This window comes from Idiotropiscis lumnitzeri, chromosome 4 (genome assembly GCF_059441095.1).
Source record: "Idiotropiscis lumnitzeri isolate Australia: NSW breed Sydney's pygmy pipehorse chromosome 4, RoL_Ilum_1.0, whole genome shotgun sequence".
NCBI lineage: Eukaryota > Metazoa > Chordata > Actinopteri > Syngnathiformes > Syngnathidae > Idiotropiscis > Idiotropiscis lumnitzeri.
The window spans coordinates 14,523,503-14,543,419 of NC_142394.1; the positions used below are offsets into that span (position 1 = coordinate 14,523,503).

The 19,917-nt window shown below is 45.1% G+C and overlaps 1 protein-coding gene across 6 annotated transcripts in view; it reads right to left on the reverse strand.

Moving 5' to 3' along the window:
• diaph2 (diaphanous-related formin 2) overlaps positions 1–19,917 on the reverse strand; it is a 348,568-nt gene that overhangs the window by 126,386 nt on the left and 202,265 nt on the right. For all 6 annotated transcript variants that reach the window (XM_088292735.1, XM_088292734.1, XM_088292736.1 and 3 more), the window contains 3 exons: positions 12,400–12,501; positions 9,764–10,003; positions 4,646–4,775 (listed from right to left, as the gene is read on the reverse strand). In XM_088292735.1, the coding sequence (XP_088148861.1) occupies positions 4,646–4,775; positions 9,764–10,003; positions 12,400–12,501 (472 nt within the window). The remainder of the gene's footprint in view (positions 1–4,645; positions 4,776–9,763; positions 10,004–12,399; positions 12,502–19,917) is intronic.

Genomic DNA, 19,917 nt, shown 5'->3' on the forward strand with positions numbered 1-19,917 from the left:
ATCAACTGCAAATGGCTTTGAAAATACAACAATTCTTATTACAACGTTTCAATTCATAGTAACGGACAAATGAAGTACAGAGAGGTTGTGGAGAAAAGAAATAAAGAAGTAATTGTTTTTTGGTCGCACCATTTATGACTGATCCACCATGAAGAGAGGAAGAAAAAAAATGGAGAAAAGAACATTCTGGAAGTCATCACTCATCCAGAGCTGGTGGAAGCTAGACAGGTCGGTTTCCTAATATTCCTCATGACAGACTGTCCTTTTCCACTGCTGACCTCCCCGATCCTTCTCCATTACTACTTCCAGGGACCCGGGATGAGTATCCCTTCGATGGCCAGTGAGGAAATTGTTTCCATTTCCAGCCATGGCTGTGAGGTTACGATGACTAATGGTTGTGTGGACATGAAGCACAAGTGACAGACTTACTGGGAAGTATATGAAGATGTGAGAAGAGAAACTTCATTTCCATTGCCATACCCGTGAGTTTGTCACATGAGGAATGTTAGGTCAAGAATAAGGTGTATACATTGAAATACTGATTTAATAATAAAATATTGTTTTCATATGTTCATTCAAAAGTGGTGTTCCGCATGGACAGGTGCTTAGCACCCTTAACTACATTGATCTAAACAAGTGACAATGCTCTCAAAAAAACAAAAATGCATTATGCAGCTACATTTCCCTCGCAATATGACGGATGGATGAGCTTGCATAATTCTTTTAATTCATCAAAATGTGAAGCCAGTGAAAAATGTTTGATCTCATGTTCACCAAATTTAAGCCATTTCTTTTGATTGATGAATTTTAATCACGTAATCAATTTTAGTTATGTCATTAAATATGTTCTTAAACAATACTTGAGTAAGTATCCAGGTCCTCAAAAGTCAACCAACTTTAAATGAGAAGCCATTAAACAAAATATTCGCCTAGCTTGCTAATCTCAGGCTTCTTTCAATATATTATGATTATTTTTTTTTTTCAACAAAAAAGTTCAAGAACACTGCGGGTTCCCAAGCAATAATATTTTAACCCAAATTGAGCCATCTGCAAGCTGCCTTCTGTTCGATAGTCTTTCTGCTTCAGCACAAGAGGAAATCGTCTCAACCCAAGGATCCCTCGCCAGTCCATTGAAACAGAAAGACAAATGATCTCTTCTGCTTTCCTGCTCATCCAGAAAAGCATTTTGTCTAAGTAATACAGCGCCAAGTACATCGATGAGTTTAAATGGAAAACGGGCGCTGCTTTATTATGCTGCAGTGCTTTGAAATGAATGTGGATAATAGATATACTCACAGCAGTATTAATATCCTCAAAGCCAACCCCCCCCACCCTCATCCCCCTCATATTCTCCATTTTCTCTCTCTCCAAGGCACCAAAGTACTTTGCCCTTGGCTATGTCTTATACTAAATAGATTTATGAGAACATTTGTGTCATATTTTCTCTTTTCACGCATTGTCAAGACAGAGTGTAACCGTGGTACTCAGCGCGCAGACTTTGCATTTGTATTGTCGGGCTGCACATATTCATCTCTGGAGTGACATTAACGAGGCAAATTGGCCAATGACACTTTGCGAGATTGGCCCGCTGATATCAAGGCGGGGTCACGGTATGAAAATATTGACTATGGTTAACATCACAGGATTATGGTCTCAATAACAGGCTACGAGGACAGAGAGAGTCAATAAAATGGTAGGGATACAATATCTCTTCATCATCATCGCCTATCCATATCGTTCCAAAAAGATAAAGTCCATTTATACATTGAATCATATGAGATGGTAGAAACAAACCTACATTTTCTGTAAAAATGAAATATGCGCCTTCCCATCAATGATTAATCAATGAATAAATGACAACACTAATTGCCTGATGAATAAAAATAAAGTCCCTGTCTCCAAAAGATGTTGGCCTCGAATTAGTTGTTGGGTGTAATGAGACAAAAGCGCCTCAATCAAAGAATCTTCCTATTTCTTACAACACAAAATAAAAAGTTAATCGTTCACGCATGCAATAATTCGTGAAACCAGGTTAAATTTCACTTTGAGGGGCTATAACGCAATTTGGGCAAGTACGTGCATTCTCAACGATCTCATGAATTATGTTGCTAAACAAAACAATGGTACTGAAGCTTATTAACAGACGCAAATTAATTAAAGTTGTGCAACATTTGGTATATAAACAGTAGTTGCCACTTTTGGCTGTTGGCAGTGAAGCTATTACTACAATACAAAATTCCAAATAAATATTAAACACGTCTCCATGGTGTAATAAAAAGTGTGTTTATAATTTACTCTTATTCTGACCCCCTCCTCCTTCCAAGAAGAAAGGGATGTTTCCTAAGGGAAAATATCACGTGCATTTTTACTTGACCAACCCCGTCTTCCAAGGTTCACGGGAAACATTATGGCAGTAGCGCACATTTATTTCCCACCAAAAACACACTGTATGGATGTTGCACCATCACTAATCACCATGCCAGGAATACCGGTACAAGCACCAAACTTTAGCCAAAGTTGAATATACTATCATCTCATTTGAAAGGAATTCAGGCAGTAAGATAAGGATGATATATAAGACCAGCTACTTGCTGGTAGATATGCTACTTACATGATCTGATTAGTCGACTAATTGCAACTACGATCGGTGGTTTGTTGACGAGCAAAATAATCGTTTGTGGCAGTCCCAGTTGAGAATTATTGTTGTGTAGCCTGCACAGATTGGGTTAGTGCTCATTAAGCTATGTTTTAATGTGACGTACAGAAAATCTAGAGTGTGTACGTGTTTTTCTAACCTCCGCCCACAAACACAGAACCTACTGCCGCCCACACCACCTCAGCTGAAACTGTCTACAACCACGAGTGCTTACAGACAACCATCTTCCAATATCAAATGATCAAACGCTCTCATCACTTAACTTCTTTTCATCAGAATAGTCCTTTTTATTTTGTTTTAAAATCCACGTTTTAAAAATGCTGTACATTTTCCCCTATATCATTAAAAAAAGAAATCCCCCCCTGACATCCGCTGCTTGAATAAATACACACCCTCTCACTATTTGTGGAAATATTGTATACTGTTAATCATTTTAACAGACAAATCCACGCATGAAACCAAGGATAGGAAAAATGTTAATGTGATTATTTGCAAAGGTGGGACTAAGAAAAAGACTGAAATACTCAATCAAACATGGAAAATAATGACTTTTCCTCTGATGAGTGAAAGGTGGTGGATTACTTGTCAAGCTCGGGAGCATTGTTAGCCCGTTGATTAAGTTGATTGAAGTGAAAATTTCACATCACATTTACTTAGTACCCCTTCCCAAAAATGGCATTGATACAAGAGGAGAGGAGCAGAAATCCAAAGCCGAAGCGAACCTTGTTTTCTCCGGTAAGGCAAGATTGGAGAGCCCAAATATTGTCCAAAGATTTAAAAAAAAAGTCGTAATTTGAATTGGTTTAAAACGAATGACATTCATTAGTTATTAATATGGTACAGAGCTGCTCAAGTCCGTTTTATCTGTCATCCTTGAATAGCTCAGAAATGGGTTTGCCGCGAGACACTTATTTCAACTGTCTTCTAATTGACTAATTCACTTCAATATGTTTTACAAAGCTGATTAGCAAAAAAAAAAAAAAAAAAGTTTTGCATTGACATAAATACACGAGGACTATTCAACCCTCCAACGCACTAGCAGGCTGCATGAGTCAATAATGTAATCAGTTGAAGAAGATGAAATGAGTAATTATGATGTTTGAATTATTTAATGAGAATGCAAATATTTGCCCAAAGCCGAACTGACTGTTATACCACAAACGACTCCATTCAACGCTATTCCTTGAATAATAGCTGTGATCAAGCCAGAATGAATTAACTAGAAATAAAGTCATTCCGCATTTTCTTAAATAGCGGCCTTCCTTAAAATCACACCTAAACATCTCGTAGTTCTTAAAAAGGAAAAAAAATGTAAATAAATGATCACTAAAAGAAAAAAAGTGCAGTAACTCACTTTACAGACACACGCAGACATCCACGAGTGAGATCAGCCTCGATCGATTCTAATACTGATCACACAGATTTTTTGCGACTTTTTCACGTTTTTTTCCTTTTTTAGATCTGCTCACCTATTTTAGTAATTGATTAATCAGTCATTCATTTTTTGGGGTTAATTTATGAATCAGGTTAAAAAAAAATCAATCCTTATTTATCGCCCTTATTATATTATTTCAAATTGACAGTTCAGAAAATCCACATACATATTAGGATTCAGCAAATGATTTGATGTGTAACGTGCTGTGTTCAGGAAATGTGTGCGTAGGTGCGTGTGTGTGTGTGTGTGAGGGGGGGGGGGGGTTACGCCACATTGCACACAGGCTGCTTTCTTGTTGGCTGCAGGCTGGTTTTTGTGATCGACAATGAAAGGCATTGCTCGACATATGCAGATCATATACTTTTCCCAGAAATTGGGCGCACCCGATTGACAGGAACGCCACAAAATTTAATACAAATTCTAGTTACAGACACTATATCACTTTCACTTGATACAATTGTGATATAATGGTAATATTGCTTTATATACTGTAATTCCAATGATGCGTTTGTAAAAATAAAAGCCTCCCCCCATAAGAGACAATTGCAACGTACCTTTGCTGGCACTCTCCACATGCTCCAGTTCATCTGGAAACCTCAAAATCTCGGGGTACGCCTCGTCACATTTCTCAGCCAAAAAATGAAGCAGAGTTGTGTTCTGACCGATCGATTTGGTATCTCGTAGCTACAAAAGAAAAGAGAAAAGAAAAGGACAGTATATCACGACCAATGTTTACATCCATTCAAGTAACAAGTGCACACAGAGGTTGAAGCAGTTTACTTTCTGGAAGGGCGAAGCACTCAATGAATGCTTTGATGAATCAAAAGCAGAGTTAGACTTGCAAAACTCTGTTTTGAAAAGATGGTCGGATGCGGCACAGTGGAAGCAGAAGCTTCGGGAGGTGCATGGGATGGAGACCTTAACTCATTCACTACCAGTCGAGTAAAAAAAAAAAAAGGATATTTGACGTCTTTTGCCGTCAATGGTAGTCTATGTTAACTGCATAGTTACAATTGATGTCATTTCAAAATAGATGAATGGCAACAGTGTAACACCTCTTTAATTGTACCGTAAGAAATGATCAAAACATACAATACATGATAGAGCGCCGAATGGTGGCAAGGAGCAAAAGAAGGGGCTTGGCTACCGAAAGTAGAACCAAATAAGTCAGAGCGCCGCTCCTCTATGGGCGGGGGTGTGCGCGGGGGCTCCCGGCGTGTCGCTGGGTCACCAGCCGCTACAGCCGCGCTGCTCTCCAACCAGCTGCCACCCCAGAGGCAACCTGGTTGAACCCGCCAGCATGCTTGTCTCAAAGATTGAAGGCATTCACTTCTAAGCACACACGGTTCCATAGCCTAAACTTTGTAACCTTCTGAGCCTTTGCACGACTCACCAGTGCTGCATCTGCCGTCGTGATAGTGATCTGTGATATTCCAACTTGTCCACTCATTCAGCAAATAAGTAAGAAGTGAATGTACTTGGACACAATATTGCCTGATAAATTGCCGACACTACTTGCAACTAATACTACTATTACTAATGCAAATGTAAAGGAAAAAAAAATAAAATATACATAAGCAAATCAAAAACATGTGAACAAACGGGGATCAGTCATGTGAAGTCCGTAGTCTATCATAAGGGTGTGTGATTGGCCAGCAGAAGCCGCAATGATTGAGTGATAAATATAAAAAAAAATAAAATAAATATATATCTATATATATATATATATATATATATATATATATATATATATATATATATATATATATATATATATACTGTAGGCCAAGTAAGACCGTTGGTAAAGCTGACCGTAACGTAAAAGTTACCTTTATTTGTTGATTGGCTGGGAGAAATCACATGGCCTCCTAGTGAGACATGTGCCGTTTATTTTAAGTATTAAAATGGTGCGGACAACACATGACAACACATGACAGTTTCTGGGTGGTTTATCATCTGGAAAAAAAAAGTATATTGTGGCAGGCCTACCACTGAATAATGTACTGATTAAAATGAAATATCTATTACCACGCTGGTCGGCTTCTCAACCACAGATCACTTTTCACCGGTGGACAGCCACTATCAGCTGAAGTAAACCCGCAGATTCAGGGAAAATATAAAAGCTTTGCACCATTTCGCAGTCGTCCTGGTGAGCACACCATTGTGCCAGTGGAAGCTCGGTCTTCACACGCAGACAACAGATACACTACATCAGTGTACAGAAAAAAGTTATGTCGTAATCATCCCCCACCGTGATTGCCAAGCTGCTCCAATGGCATGCTGGGGGAAGCTAATTAGTGCCACACAGCACTTTGTACTCGTCCTGAAAGTATCCATGCTGCAGACAGCCAGAGTTGGGTTTGCCCACACATGTGCACCTGGCCATGTGCGCAACACGCAGAACAACAGCAAGAGTAACGACAACCCACACTCGCACAAAATGGAGCCAATTCCGTGTTATCAGCAAAACACCCTCACACACAAACATGGAATGTTCATCATAAATCAGTTGCTCATTTCACATTTAATGTGTTTATTGTCATTCTCCAAGTTTCCATTATCACATGAAACTACATTAATTAGGATGGTAAACTCATATTTATGTATGTCATTGTGTATTTCTGCAATGTCACATGAGTAGGATAATGTCAAACTAAGTGATTATATCCTGATGTATTTTATTTGTGGTCAATGCAAAACAAATAAATGCCTCCGTTGAATCGAGGAAAACGGGGCTAGTAAGTGTAATCAGCTCATGGATCCTATTTTGCATTAAATACTTAACTGCAGAGCCTTTTTGAATGCAGTTGCTAGCCGAAAAAGCAGCACCAATTTATCATATTTGATATTGCGCCAATTTGGGTTAGTCAGTGGTAATTAGAGCTCAAGTAGACGCTGGCATGTAATCACTCCACAATATTGCATGTCCGGGTATGCATCTACTTTGTGTATAATCGAGGGGGAAAAAAATAAGATGGTGAAGTTACACTCTAAATGTTTTGGGGTTTTTTGGGGTGGAGCAACATTATGCCCGTACATTTCAACTTCTTATAGTAAATGTAGAAATGTATCCACGTAAATCACAATCAAAATGGATCTGCATTACTTTAAATTTACAATATCAAGCACATCTGAAAATTAGGATGATTTTTATCCACCAACAATGCCTTTAACTTTATTATCACATATTACATTCTCGTAAAATCAAGACTTATTGTTTCAAAAATATTTATTCATTGTGATCATTATTGCAAAATGTTTGATTTTTCATCATTCATGTAAAATGACATTTTTAACTAATATCATTTTGTAAATGTAATTATCATAGATTATATAATTTAATTATAAACTTAATTCAATTTAGTGTCCTTAAAATTAATTTGAAAACACACTTTTATTCTTTGGCTTTCAACTCAGCATGAGACTTGCTTTTGAGTGTTTTATTGTATTTTGTGTTTTTACGTTATCAATTTATTGTTTTAGCGGTCTTTATTTTTACATGCCTAATTTAGTTTAGTTTGTGTACCGCACGTAATTTTTTCCCTTTAACTTTTCAGCATGGCCTCAACAGTGCTGCATCGCGAACAAAACACCATTTTATATATAACAGGACAGATAACTGAGGGTGAGCTTAAAGTCCGTTCTACTTCAACTCGAACTGAACACAAATCTGTTCCACGTCTTTAATTATCAAGCAGCGCTGGCAAATTGTTATTTAATGTTGCTTGTTATTCCCTCAGTACGCCAGGGATGTTTTTGAGTAATCGAGCAGATGTTTTCATCCATTCAGCCAATATGCTGCATTAGTGCTGCACGCAACCCCAGTTCCGTTGATTACTATCATGCTTATTTAGATGGTTAATAGATGTCTTTTTTAACCATGGAAATTTTTAACAACTTATAACATTGTTTAATAATGTTATAACAATGTTATAACGATAATAATAATAATAAAATTAATTCACTCACTCTTTTAAACACTGTAAAGTAGTAATATTAAACCTACACTGCCACCTGTGGTGAGGCACGAGTGGGCGTTTTAAAATGTTCTATGTGATCAGGTTCGCTCATGAGAGATTTGTGTGTCCTTGGGAGAGGCCTGTGTTAAGTGTGTGTGTGTGTGTGTGTTTGTGTGCGCGCAACTCATTCCCATCATCAACCTCCTCCTCCCTGATGAGCCCATTAGGTACCCCAGAACTGCCGCCCAGGGGTCAATTCATCTGATTGACTCAAGTGAGAAAGAAGACTTTTTTTTTCTTCGCTTGTTCATCAATAATTGGCCAATCAGCCCCCTGAGGCTTTTACCATCCTCGACACTGATTCACGGGACGCCTACGCTGCCTACTCAATGTGGAAATTCACCTTTTTGCCACCTTGGTAGGTTTTTCAAGGTACTTTGAAAACAATGACAAGCAGTCATTTTATTTGGTAAACTATTATAAATCCTGTTATTTTTTTTTGTAAAATGCCAATTTTAACAGTAGTGTGGCATTTTTAGTTACATTAAGTCAATTTCATCGATTTACTAATTTTTCTGACGCAGTATCTAATCTAGAGACATTTTACCTGAGACCTCAGAAGACCCCAAAACTCCATCCTGAAATGCTCACCCCCAAATTAGCCATGCTTGCACAGGGCAACCACGGGCTAATTTGACCAGGCCTCTTTTTGGGGGGATTGTTGGGGAGTTTTAAATGACAGTGCTCCCTTGTAAGTACATTTAGTTCAGATGAAATGAGGGCATAAAAATGGGATTTGGTAAGCTTGCAGTGTCACTCTAAGGATGAGTTTCACTGCGCCGTGACTTTCCCTGCCTCGGTCCGCAGCGGGAAAGTCCCCCTTTGCTCACTTTTAATTATACAACTCTGAAAGTACAGCACACACTCAAGCACAAGAGGACAACCTTGACTCCAATTCTGCAATGTGACACCCACCAGGCGACGACTCAAAGAACACTTGCACAATATAAAACAAAAACGTTGGATAAAAATGCTTTTACAAAGTTGCTTGATGCTGTCAGAGTACAAACCAAAACTAAAGAAAAATTAAAACAAAACAGAAAACAAAAATCACTAAAATATCGAATTTCTAGCAGGCTTAATACCGGCACAATGATGACTTCTTGCTTCCGTATCTAAGAATCTTGAAAAATGTAGTCCTGCTAGCTTAATGCTGCAGTCGCCAATCGCTGGTTAGATCCAAGGCAAGCTGAACCTTTCGGGTAGCATTTCCCAATCTTATAATGAACTAGCTGCCGGGCCCGGGCAAAAATTATTGGATAATGGTGAGTGCATTTAATTGTTAACAGCTGTTAAACTGTCAACCAACATAGCATTAGCAATTAGCATTAGCCACAATAATAACAGAACCACCAGTAACCAGGATGACTTGCATTGTTATGTTTAGTTTTTTTTTCCGGCTGTCGGAGGCACACCTCTCCGGTTGAAGCAAACTTTGTGTAATTTCATGGCGAACAAAAGCAAGCGAGACGCGTAGGCTATCCGATGTTTTCGACTGGTCTGAATCTAATAGTCCTGAACCGATCAAATCAACATATGGTACAATTACAATAAATTGCATTCCATGTTCCTCGAAACACAGAGCGTTTATTTATTTATTTATTTTCACAAAATAGACTCATTCGTTACAACTGTGCCCAGTAATCATCTTACCTTGCAGAGGAAGTTGACGTTAAAACCAAATGTTTGGGCATTCCTGGAGCCGGCATTCATGTAGTTGCCGGCCAGCAGCACCAACTCCAGCAGCTTTCTGAAGCCTTCGCTCTTCTTCACCTCCTCGCAGGCGAAGGTCACATTCATGATGTCAGGCCGAATGTTGTTCACCTGCTCCTCGAACGTCAGCTTGAAAAGGATACCGTTGAGCCGCGGCCGCAGGAGCTTGACCGAACTCATCTGAGGATGCACGTCAGACATTCATCAATACCTTAAGCAGCAAAATGACTGTGGGATGTCAATAAAACAGAACACACTTATTAGTTATCAATATAGCTTTACAACCCTGTCAACTGTGAAAAATGAGCCGTCAAAGCCATGAAAAATCAAGACTTTCTCATCGCTATCAAACATTGTGGGCATGTGAGTCCAATGAATGCACTGAAACCACGCCTCGCTCAACCAGCAACTGCCAATTAATTGCCTCCACTACAATCTGGAAAAAAAATAGTTTACTCTGTCTAGTATCTTGCGCATGCCTCAACCAAACTACATTTTGTTGCCGTGAAAATATATCAAGTGGCTGTGAGGCTTTTCCACGCAGCGACAAATGAGGCCATGCCAGCTTGAAGCCCTTGTCCACACACTGGCTGTCAAGTATGCTGTCTGGCATGTAGGACTAAAAAAAATATATAAAAATTTAAAAAAAGGCTCCGTCTTTGGTCTTCCGCCTTCCTTTCGGTGCTGTGCGCACACTCATGCAGTCTGGTTCTCACAGCTCTAATACCTTTCTCATTGTGGCATGCGCACATTCACAGCTGACAATGAGGCGCTCAAAGGCAAAGCAAGGTAAATTTATTTATACTGTATTTAACATGCAAGGCAATTCATTGTGCTGCACGCAACCAAAAGCACAACACTAAAATGCCAAAAAAAAAAGAAAATCAGAACAAGAATATGTTCTATGCAGCCTCAGTCTTCAAAATATGAATGGAATATGAAAAGAGGAATATGAGTTCAGAAATAAATCCAGCCGATATTGTACAGCTCGAGGGACGGCCCTTTTGCCACTTGCTGTCGACTGAAAATGATATCAATGTTGCTTCGGGCTAAGATAACGACCAATAATGGCTTAGCTTCAGAAAACAGGTGAGCCGTGATTGTTCATTAACTGAGCTCTGAGCAACAGTGATGTCATTTTCATTTTCAGGTGACAGAAAGTGAGTAAACGGCCACCTCCCGAGATGGATTAAAAAGGGGCGGATTTTGTTGCTTAACGCATACTCCAGAAATGCAATACAAATCAGATTGACGCGTTTAGACTAGTGAAGGCACGTAGAACAAATTAATGCAAATAATTGGTTTGTGTCAACTTCCATTTTAAAGCATTCATAGACAAAGTCTACATCGGAAATCTTTAAATGGATTCACTAACAAAAGATGACAGAAAAGGAAAGAAATAAAAAGTGACTTTCTGAAATGTCGAAACAACCATAGAGTGAAATAGATTTTTTTAAATCAAAGGAATGTAAAAAAAAAATAAATAAGGAAAAGGCATAGTTTTAACATGGATTTATTTAGCATGCATACTTGGCTCTGACTTCAATTTTGTTGACAACTTATCGATTTGAGGGTTAAATCTACTCACAGAATTGTATGCTGAATATTTAACTCTCACATTTTACTCTGTTTATTGGGACCAAGTAGAGACTTTTGAGAATAAGACATACTCTACGAAATGTACTGTGAAGCAGAATCTTCTAATCTGCTCTAAAGCAGCACATTCTCCCAAGGGAAGTTCCATTTTCCGGTTGTAGGCATAGCTAGCTTGCTAACTACAAGTCACAATTGAGCTGGATTACTGCTGATATGCAACAAAAGGCCCTCAAGTTCGTATACTGTTAAGTGGGAGAGGTGATTCCTACCTCAGACCATTTTGGAATGGGGAAAAAACAATGCTTAACGCTAACTGTATATCACCACAAATGAGTACGACAAAGTTCCCAGTCTTTTCACAAGTAATACTCAAAAATGTCGAAAGTATTTCGAAACTAATTTCTGAAATCACTTTACAGGGTCTAAATGCAGAAGTTTAAGACAACTTTCCCTCATCTAGGAAAAGCAGTTTCATTAGAGCCGTGGCCGAGTCAGGATGAGATGTTTGTCAAACACACATACACACGCACGACTCCATCAGTTTAACTGATTCCTATACAATAAGCTTTAACGTCTCTTATTTCCCCTGAGAACTAAATAGCTGTGAAGTACGAAGCTTCTTCATCAGCGCCGGGGTATATGAGCACTAGACGGGCGAGATCATTTGGGAAGGCTGCCACCCCCACCGCTTCATTACACTTCGCTAAAAGACAAAGGCCAACAACTTTCATTGAGTTAGGAGGAGGAAATTAAGAAGATGGGAGAGCACCTTGCATGCACTCCTGGGTTCAACGTCTTTATGAAAGCGCTTAACGTGACTATCATCTTGGGAACTTGGGCAATAAAGTTGACCAAACATACACTTAAGCTCATACACGTATACCAATTTTTAGCATCTTTGAGAGGACACGCATTCCTCCAAATGGGTTTGATTGTGGGCTTTGTTTTGTCTCTATTGGCCATTTAAGAATTTGACTCACCACAATCCCAAACTGCTCCGACTCCACCAGCTCTTCATATTCACTCTTCAGTTCCGCTAGCGACGAAAGCTCGTTCTGCTCCGGCAGGTTTTTTATGAGGTTCTGCGCAAAAAAAAAAAAAAAAAGACAAACACACTTTCACCAAGTGAACTTTAAGGGGAAGCCAACCCCAACATTTTCTTTCCAAGAATGTGTTCACTGCAGGTTCACAAATCAAAACATGTTCATTCTAATTAATAGTGATTTTGGGAAATATGAGTTATGCAGTTAAACTATTTTTAGACGACTCAGGGGGTGACCATTTTGTCATTTCCACGGACTGAAAATGACATCATATGACCAATCACGGCTCACCTGTTCTCTGAAGCTGAGCCGTGATTGGTTGTTATCTGATCCCTGAGCAACTGTAATGTCATTTTCCATCGACAGACGTGACAAAATGGCCACCCCCATGAGATGGCTAAAAAAAAGGTGCCTTTTGCTGCTTAACTCATATTCCAAAAAAACAATATGAAGCAGAAACTGCAAAGAACACATTCTTGTAAAGAACATTTTTGGGTTGACTTCTCATTTAAGTTTCATGTTTTGATCACATGGTAAGTAAATGTCACATGACTTTATTACATGCAGTTCATTGTACGGTAAATTGAAAGAAATCCACCATTGTCGTCTATTGAAAACAGAACTGGATTGACGTTGTCTCAATGTGGTCCTAAAAATGTTTAAGTTGATAGTGGATCTCATCCATAATATTACAAACTTGAAAATGATCTATCATATATATGTTTTTAATGACAGCAAGGGTCTTCATTTCCTCTCTTTCTCAGCGTGAGAAAGAAAGACTTTCTCCTAAGTCTTTTTTGTGGCCCATTCAGGTACAAGCGCACTGGTGTCTTTGGCCCCTAATGATGACATCTCTGTCCTTCCCTTGGGGGACTGAGCAGTTTAAAAAGAAGGCAATGAAACAGGATTTTGTACGTCTGACAGAGAGGGAGTCCTCATTGCAAATGCGTCTGCTGACGCTCCAATTAGAGCCTTCATAATGAGACGTGTGATAATATCACTAGAAGCAGATCCAATTCCCATTCAGAGAAAAAAAAAGTATTTGTGTGAAATTGATTTGCGATTGATTGAGAATTACAAAGTAATTAAATGATAACAGGCTGCACATTTAGTCTTGTCCCCTACAGGCTTGAAAATAATTTATTCAGCGGATAATACATTGAGCTAATGTATGATAATTACTTATACAGAAAATTAAATTCATACGCAGTACCTGATGAATTCCCGAAAAACGCAGTGGGTTTATTATTGACAGAGATAGAAAATCTCATATGAATGGCAAATGTATATTTGTAATGAAGCCAATAAGTATGCAAGTATAGAAAACAACAAGTGCACAAGGTACCACGGTGCTTTGTGGCTCTTTTCCTCCATTTTAGGAGACAATACCGTGTGATTTTCGAACAGCATCTTTCATCTTGTCCAAACATTAGCATCCAAAATATTCAATCAACAGTAATCTTTTATTGAATTTCAATACATACTTGGTCTACTATTGTCTATATAGCAAGACAACACAAAGTTGTAATAGAACAATTATTTTCAGTCAGCATTTTTTTTTTGGGGGTGGGGGGGTGGTCCGTTTCTTTAGAAAAAAAAAACTGGGGACATTTTACAATGTATTTAAATCATAAATCATATTAGATGCTCATTTTTATTTCTTTCATTGTAGGTAGTGAATTCCATTTAATTTGTGACGGTTCGGGTCGGGGAGGAGGGCGTGGCAGTTCTGCTTGTTTACAGATTCGCGATCCACCCAGCCAGGCCCTCCTCCGGAGAAAGTGGGCGTCGGCTCCGGCGCACCTGCAGCTCGTTGCCGGCAATCAGCGCCGGCTTAAGAACCAGCCACGCCAGGAGTCCGACGCCGGATTATCTTGTCACCTCACGTGCCGACCTGAACCCGTCTGGTCCCGCTCCGCACGCCAGCGCCTCCGAGATCCTGCCCGGCAAGCATCCCGCCAGCGCTCTCCGCTCCGCCGTGCTTCGCGCTACCACGCCAGCCCGACTTCGCCTCCCGACGCGCCCCGCTCGACCGCACCCTCGTCCGCGCCACCCGGCACTAGCCCGTCGGCTTCATTCGACGCTGTCCTTGACGACGCCTGCCTTGTGGTGGACTCTCTCCAGCTCGCCTCCCCACTCCAGCCTTCAATAAACCCTGTTTCCCACTCACCTGTCGCTTTTGGGTCCTCCTTCCTTCCCACACGGTTCATAGAACCGCGACAGAATAATCCGGCCCAGTTAATGGACCCCGCGACCACGGACCCCCTGGGCGAAGCGCTTGCCCACCAGGGCAGCGTGCTCGAGCGCCATGATCGAATGCTGCAGGAAGTTCCGGGCTCCCTCCAGGCCATCCAACACCAGCTCTCGCACCTCTCTAACCAGGTGGGTTCACTCGCTCCCCCCCCCAACCTCCCCAGGGACGCGACCCTGGCCCCCCCGGCCGCCGCATTGCATTATGCGGGCGGTCGAGAGCCCCACGTTCCTACTCCCGAACCCTACTCCGGGGACTTGGGCTCGTGTAGCCAATTCTTACTCAGCACCTCCCTGGTTTTCGACCTCCAGCCCCACAGTTACGCTACCGAGCGGGCCAGGATCGCCTATACCATCAACCTGCTTCGCGGCCGCGCCGCCAAGTGGGCAACCGCATTGTGGGAGGCGGCGTCACCTGTGATGTCTACTTACGCGGATTTCAGCCAGGAGTTACGCCGTGTCTTCGACCACCCGGTGCAGGGGCGCGAGGCGTCCCGCCGGCTCCTCTCCCTCCGACAGGGTTCCCGCTCCGCGGCCGACTTCTCGGTGGAATTCCGCATCCTGGCCCACGAGAGCCGTTGGAACGAGCCGGCTCTCCGCGAGGCGTTTCTCAACGGGTTGACCGACGCCCTCAAGGACGAGCTGGCGATCCGTGACGAAACCACGACTCTCGAAGAACTAATCGCCCTGGCCATCAAGGTGGACCATCGGTTGCGGGACCGGCAGGCTGATCGTTTCCGACGCCCCGCCAGAGTCGCCGCCCGGGCAGCCATTCCCCGACCCGAGGTTCGCTCGCCATCGCCAGTTCAGCTATCCACCGGCGCGGAGGAGCCTATGCAGGTAGGAAGAACTACTCTGGACCCTCTGGAGCGCCAGCGCCGTCGGTCCCATCAGCTCTGCCTGTATTGCGGCCTCCCCGGCCACTTCTTGATCCATTGTCCCAGTAACCCAAAAGAGCAGGCTCGTCGCTGAGGGAGAGCCCAACGCCGAGCCTGCTGGTATCCGCTTCTGGCTCTTCTTCCCGGATGTCCATCTCCGCCCGGCTGCTGGGTCAACACACCCCCCGCTCGGTCACCGCGCTGGTCGACTCGGGGGCCGACGGCAGCTTCTTGGACCTGACCCTTGCCCGCCAGCTCGGCATCACCATGGAACCCATTCTGTCCCCCCGAAGGGTGGTCGCGCTGGACGGGAGTCTCATCGCCCGGGTCTCCCAACAGACCGCTCCCCTGACCCTCATCGTCTCGGGTAATCACCGGGAGTCCATCAGATTTTTTCTGATCCACTCTCCCCAGGTCCCCCTGGTCTTAGGTTTCCCCTGGCTCCAGACCCACAACCCCACCATCGATTGGAGGAGGTGCGTGCTGACCGGATGGAGTGAGTTCTGCCACTCCCACTGCCTGCGTTCAGCGGATCCGGCCCCTTCCTCTACGCTTCCCCCCCCCCCTCCCCCTGACGTCTCCTCCGTTCCCCCGGACTACCACGACCTGGCGCAGGTCTTCAACAAGGACCTTGCCCGTACCCTCCCCCCCATCGTCCGTACGACTGCGCCATCGACCTCCTCCCGGGGGCCCCCCTGCCCAACACCCGTCTATACAACATCTCCAGGCCAGAGAAGGAGTCCATGGAGACGTACATCCGTGAGTCGCTTGCGACCGGTCTCATCCGCCCCTCGTCTTCTCCTCTGGGCGCGGGCTTCTTTTTCGTGAAAAAGAAGGACGCCTCGCTCCGCCCCTGCATCGACTTCAAACCACTAAACCAAATAACTGTCAAAAACAAGTCTTCGCTCCCCCTCATCGACCCGTCGTTCGAACCTCTATGTGAGGCCCAGATTTTCTCAAAGTTGGACTTACGAAATGCGTACCACCTGGTCCGCATCAGGGAGGGGGACGAGTGGAAGACGGCATTCAACACACCATTGGGGCACTTCGAGTATCTGGTGATGCCTTTCGGACTTACCAACGCCCCCGCCGTCTTCCAGACCCTCATGACAGACGTTTTCCGCGACATGCTCAACCGGTTCGTGTTCATATATCTCGACGACATCCTCATATTCTCCCGCTCTCTCGCAGATCACCGCCGGCATGTCCGACTGGTCCTCCAGCGCCTCCTGGAGAACCGCCTCTACGTGAAGCCCGAGAAATGCGAGTTCCACGTCCCTTCGGTGCCCTTCCTTGGCTATATCATCGCCCGGGGGCAACTTCGCCCCGACCCGGCCAAGATCCAGGCCGTGGCGGAGTGGCCCCAGCCCACCACCCGGAAGGAGCTTCAACGTTTTCTCGGATTCGCAAATTTCTACCGCCGTTTCATCCGGGACTACAGTAAGGTCGCCAGTCCACTCACCGCGCTTACGTCCACAGCCACCACATTCCAGTGGACCCCGGCGGCCGCCCAGGCCTTCACCCACCTGAAGAAGGCCTTCACCAGCGCCCCCGTACTCCGGCACCCAGACCCCGCTCTCCAGTTCATCGTGGAGGTGGACGCCTCCGACACCGGGGCGGGGGCCGTCCTCTCCCAGCGGGATCCCGGTACCCAAGTAGTCCATCCGTGTGCCTTCTTTTCCAGGCGCCTATCCCCCGCCGAGCGAAACTACGACGTGGGCAATCGAGAACTCCTCGCGGTGGTATGGGCTCTCCAGGAGTGGCGGCACTGGCTCGAGGGCACCTCGACCCCTTTCTTGGTCTGGACCGACCACAAAAACCTGGCATACCTGCAGTCCGCCAAGAGACTCAACCCCCGCCAGGCACGCTGGAACTTGTTCTTGAGCCGTTTTAATTTTTCCCTCTCCTTCCGCCCCGGCTCGAACAATGGGAAGGCGGACGCCCTCTCACGCCCTCTCGCCCCCTGCCAGCCCTGAAGCTCCGGAGCCCATTCTTCCCTCGGCCTGTCTACTGGGGGCGGCCACCTGGGACATCGAGCAGGTCGTCCGCAACGCTCAGGAGCAGCAACCGGACCCGCGCCCAGTTCCTTCCGACCGCTTGTTCGTTCCCGACACCGTGCGGTCACAGGTACTGCAATGGGGGCACTCATCCACACTCACCTGCCACCCGGGGGTGGCACGCACTCTCCGCTTCCTCCAGCAGCGTTTCTGGTGGCCCCGGATGGCAAAGGATACCCGGGAATTCGTGCGAGCCTGCTCCGTCTGCGCCCGCGGAAAGGCCTCCCACGCGGTCCCCGCCGGCCTCCTCCAGCCCCTGCCTATCCCAAGTCGTCCCTGGTCGCACATCGCCCTAGACTTTGTCACCGGCCTCCCTCCGTCCAACGGACACACAGTCATCCTCACCCTGGTCGACAGGTTTTCCAAGTGCGTCCACTACGTCCCCCTGCCCAAGCTGCCCACCGCGCTTGAGACCGCCAAACTCATCACCCAACACGTTTTCCGACCCCACGGCATCCCGGAGGACATCGTGTCCGACCGGGGCCCCCAGTTCGCTTCACAAGTTTGGCAGGAATTCTGCAAGGCAGTCGGGGCCACCGCCAGTCTCTCCTCGGGCTACCACCCCCAATCCAACGGCCAGACGGAGCGGGCCAACCAGGACCTGGAAGCCGCCCTCCGATGCGTGGTGGCCCGCAACCCGGACTCCTGGAGTGACGCACTACCCTGGGTCGAGTACGCCCATAACTCCCTCTCCACCACGGCCACAGGTATGTCTCCCTTCATGGTTTGTTTTGGTTACCAACCACCTCTCTTCAAAGACCAGGAGCATACCGTGGCCATTCCTTCCGTGGAGGAGCACCTCCGCCGGATCCGGGGGGTGTGGGCCGAAGCGAGGGCCGCCCTCATCCGAACAGCCCAGAGGACCAAACGACTGGCTGATCGCCGTCGGTCCCCAGCCCCGGACTACGTGCCTGGCCAGATGGTGTGGCTCTCCTCACGCGACCTTCCCCTCCAAGTCGAGTCTCGTAAGCTGGCCCCTCGCTTTATCGGTCCCTTTCCCGTCGAAAGAATCATTAACCCGTGCTCTGTTCGACTCAAGCTTCCCGACTCCCTGAAAATTCACCCTACATTCCATGTCTCCCTCCTCAAACCGGTATCCTCCAGCCCTCTGAGCCCTCCAGCTGTACCCCCCCCCACCCCCCATGATAATAGACGACCACCCGGCTTACACGGTGGCAAAAGTCCTGGACGTGCGGCGCCGGGGCCGGGGCTACCAGTACCTGGTGGACTGGGAGGGCTACGGTCCGGAGGAGCGCTCCTGGATTTCCCGAAAACTGTTTTTGACCGACGCCCCCATCAGGGAGTTCTACGCACTTCACCCGGACAAGCCGGGTAGGACGCCAGGAGGCGTCCGTTAGGGGGGGGGTACTGTGACGGTTCGGGTCGGGGAGGAGGGCGTGGCAGTTCTGCTTGTTTACAGATTCGCGATCCACCCAGCCAGGCCCTCCTCCGGAGAAAGTGGGCGTCGGCTCCGGCGCACCTGCAGCTCGTTGCCGGCAATCAGCGCCGGCTTAAGAACCAGCCACGCCAGGAGTCCGACGCCGGATTATCTTGTCACCTCACGTGCCGACCTGAACCCGTCTGGTCCCGCTCCGCACGCCAGCGCCTCCGAGATCCTGCCCGGCAAGCATCCCGCCAGCGCTCTCCGCTCCGCCGTGCTTCGCGCTACCACGCCAGCCCGACTTCGCCTCCCGACGCGCCCCGCTCGACCGCACCCTCGTCCGCGCCACCCGGCACTTGCCCGTCGGCTTCATTCGACGCTGTCCTTGACGACGCCTGCCTTGTGGTGGACTCTCTCCAGCTCGCCTCCCCACTCCAGCCTTCAATAAACCCTGTTTCCCACTCACCTGTCGCTTTTGGGTCCTCCTTCCTTCCCACACGGTTCATAGAACCGCGACATAATTGAATATACTACATTTAGATTAATGTGATAGTTCATTACATTTTAGAAAACATTAAGTAATATCAAAATATAATTGTTTTTTAATTGAACTAGATTCATATTTTTTGGGTGAATATTTGTTGGAATTTTTTTATGTATAAAAACGGTCAGTTTTTTTTTAATGAAGGCACAATATTTAAGTGGTGATAATACACAGTTTTCATTGAGAATGAGATAGTAATTATTATGTTAACGTAATACAATAATAATTTAATAACGGACGAAAAACATGCTCAGTATTAATTGATGTAAATTCTACTGCACTTTGTGTTTTATTTAAATGTAGCACATACATTACCAAAATATACAAATATATATTTTTTTAATA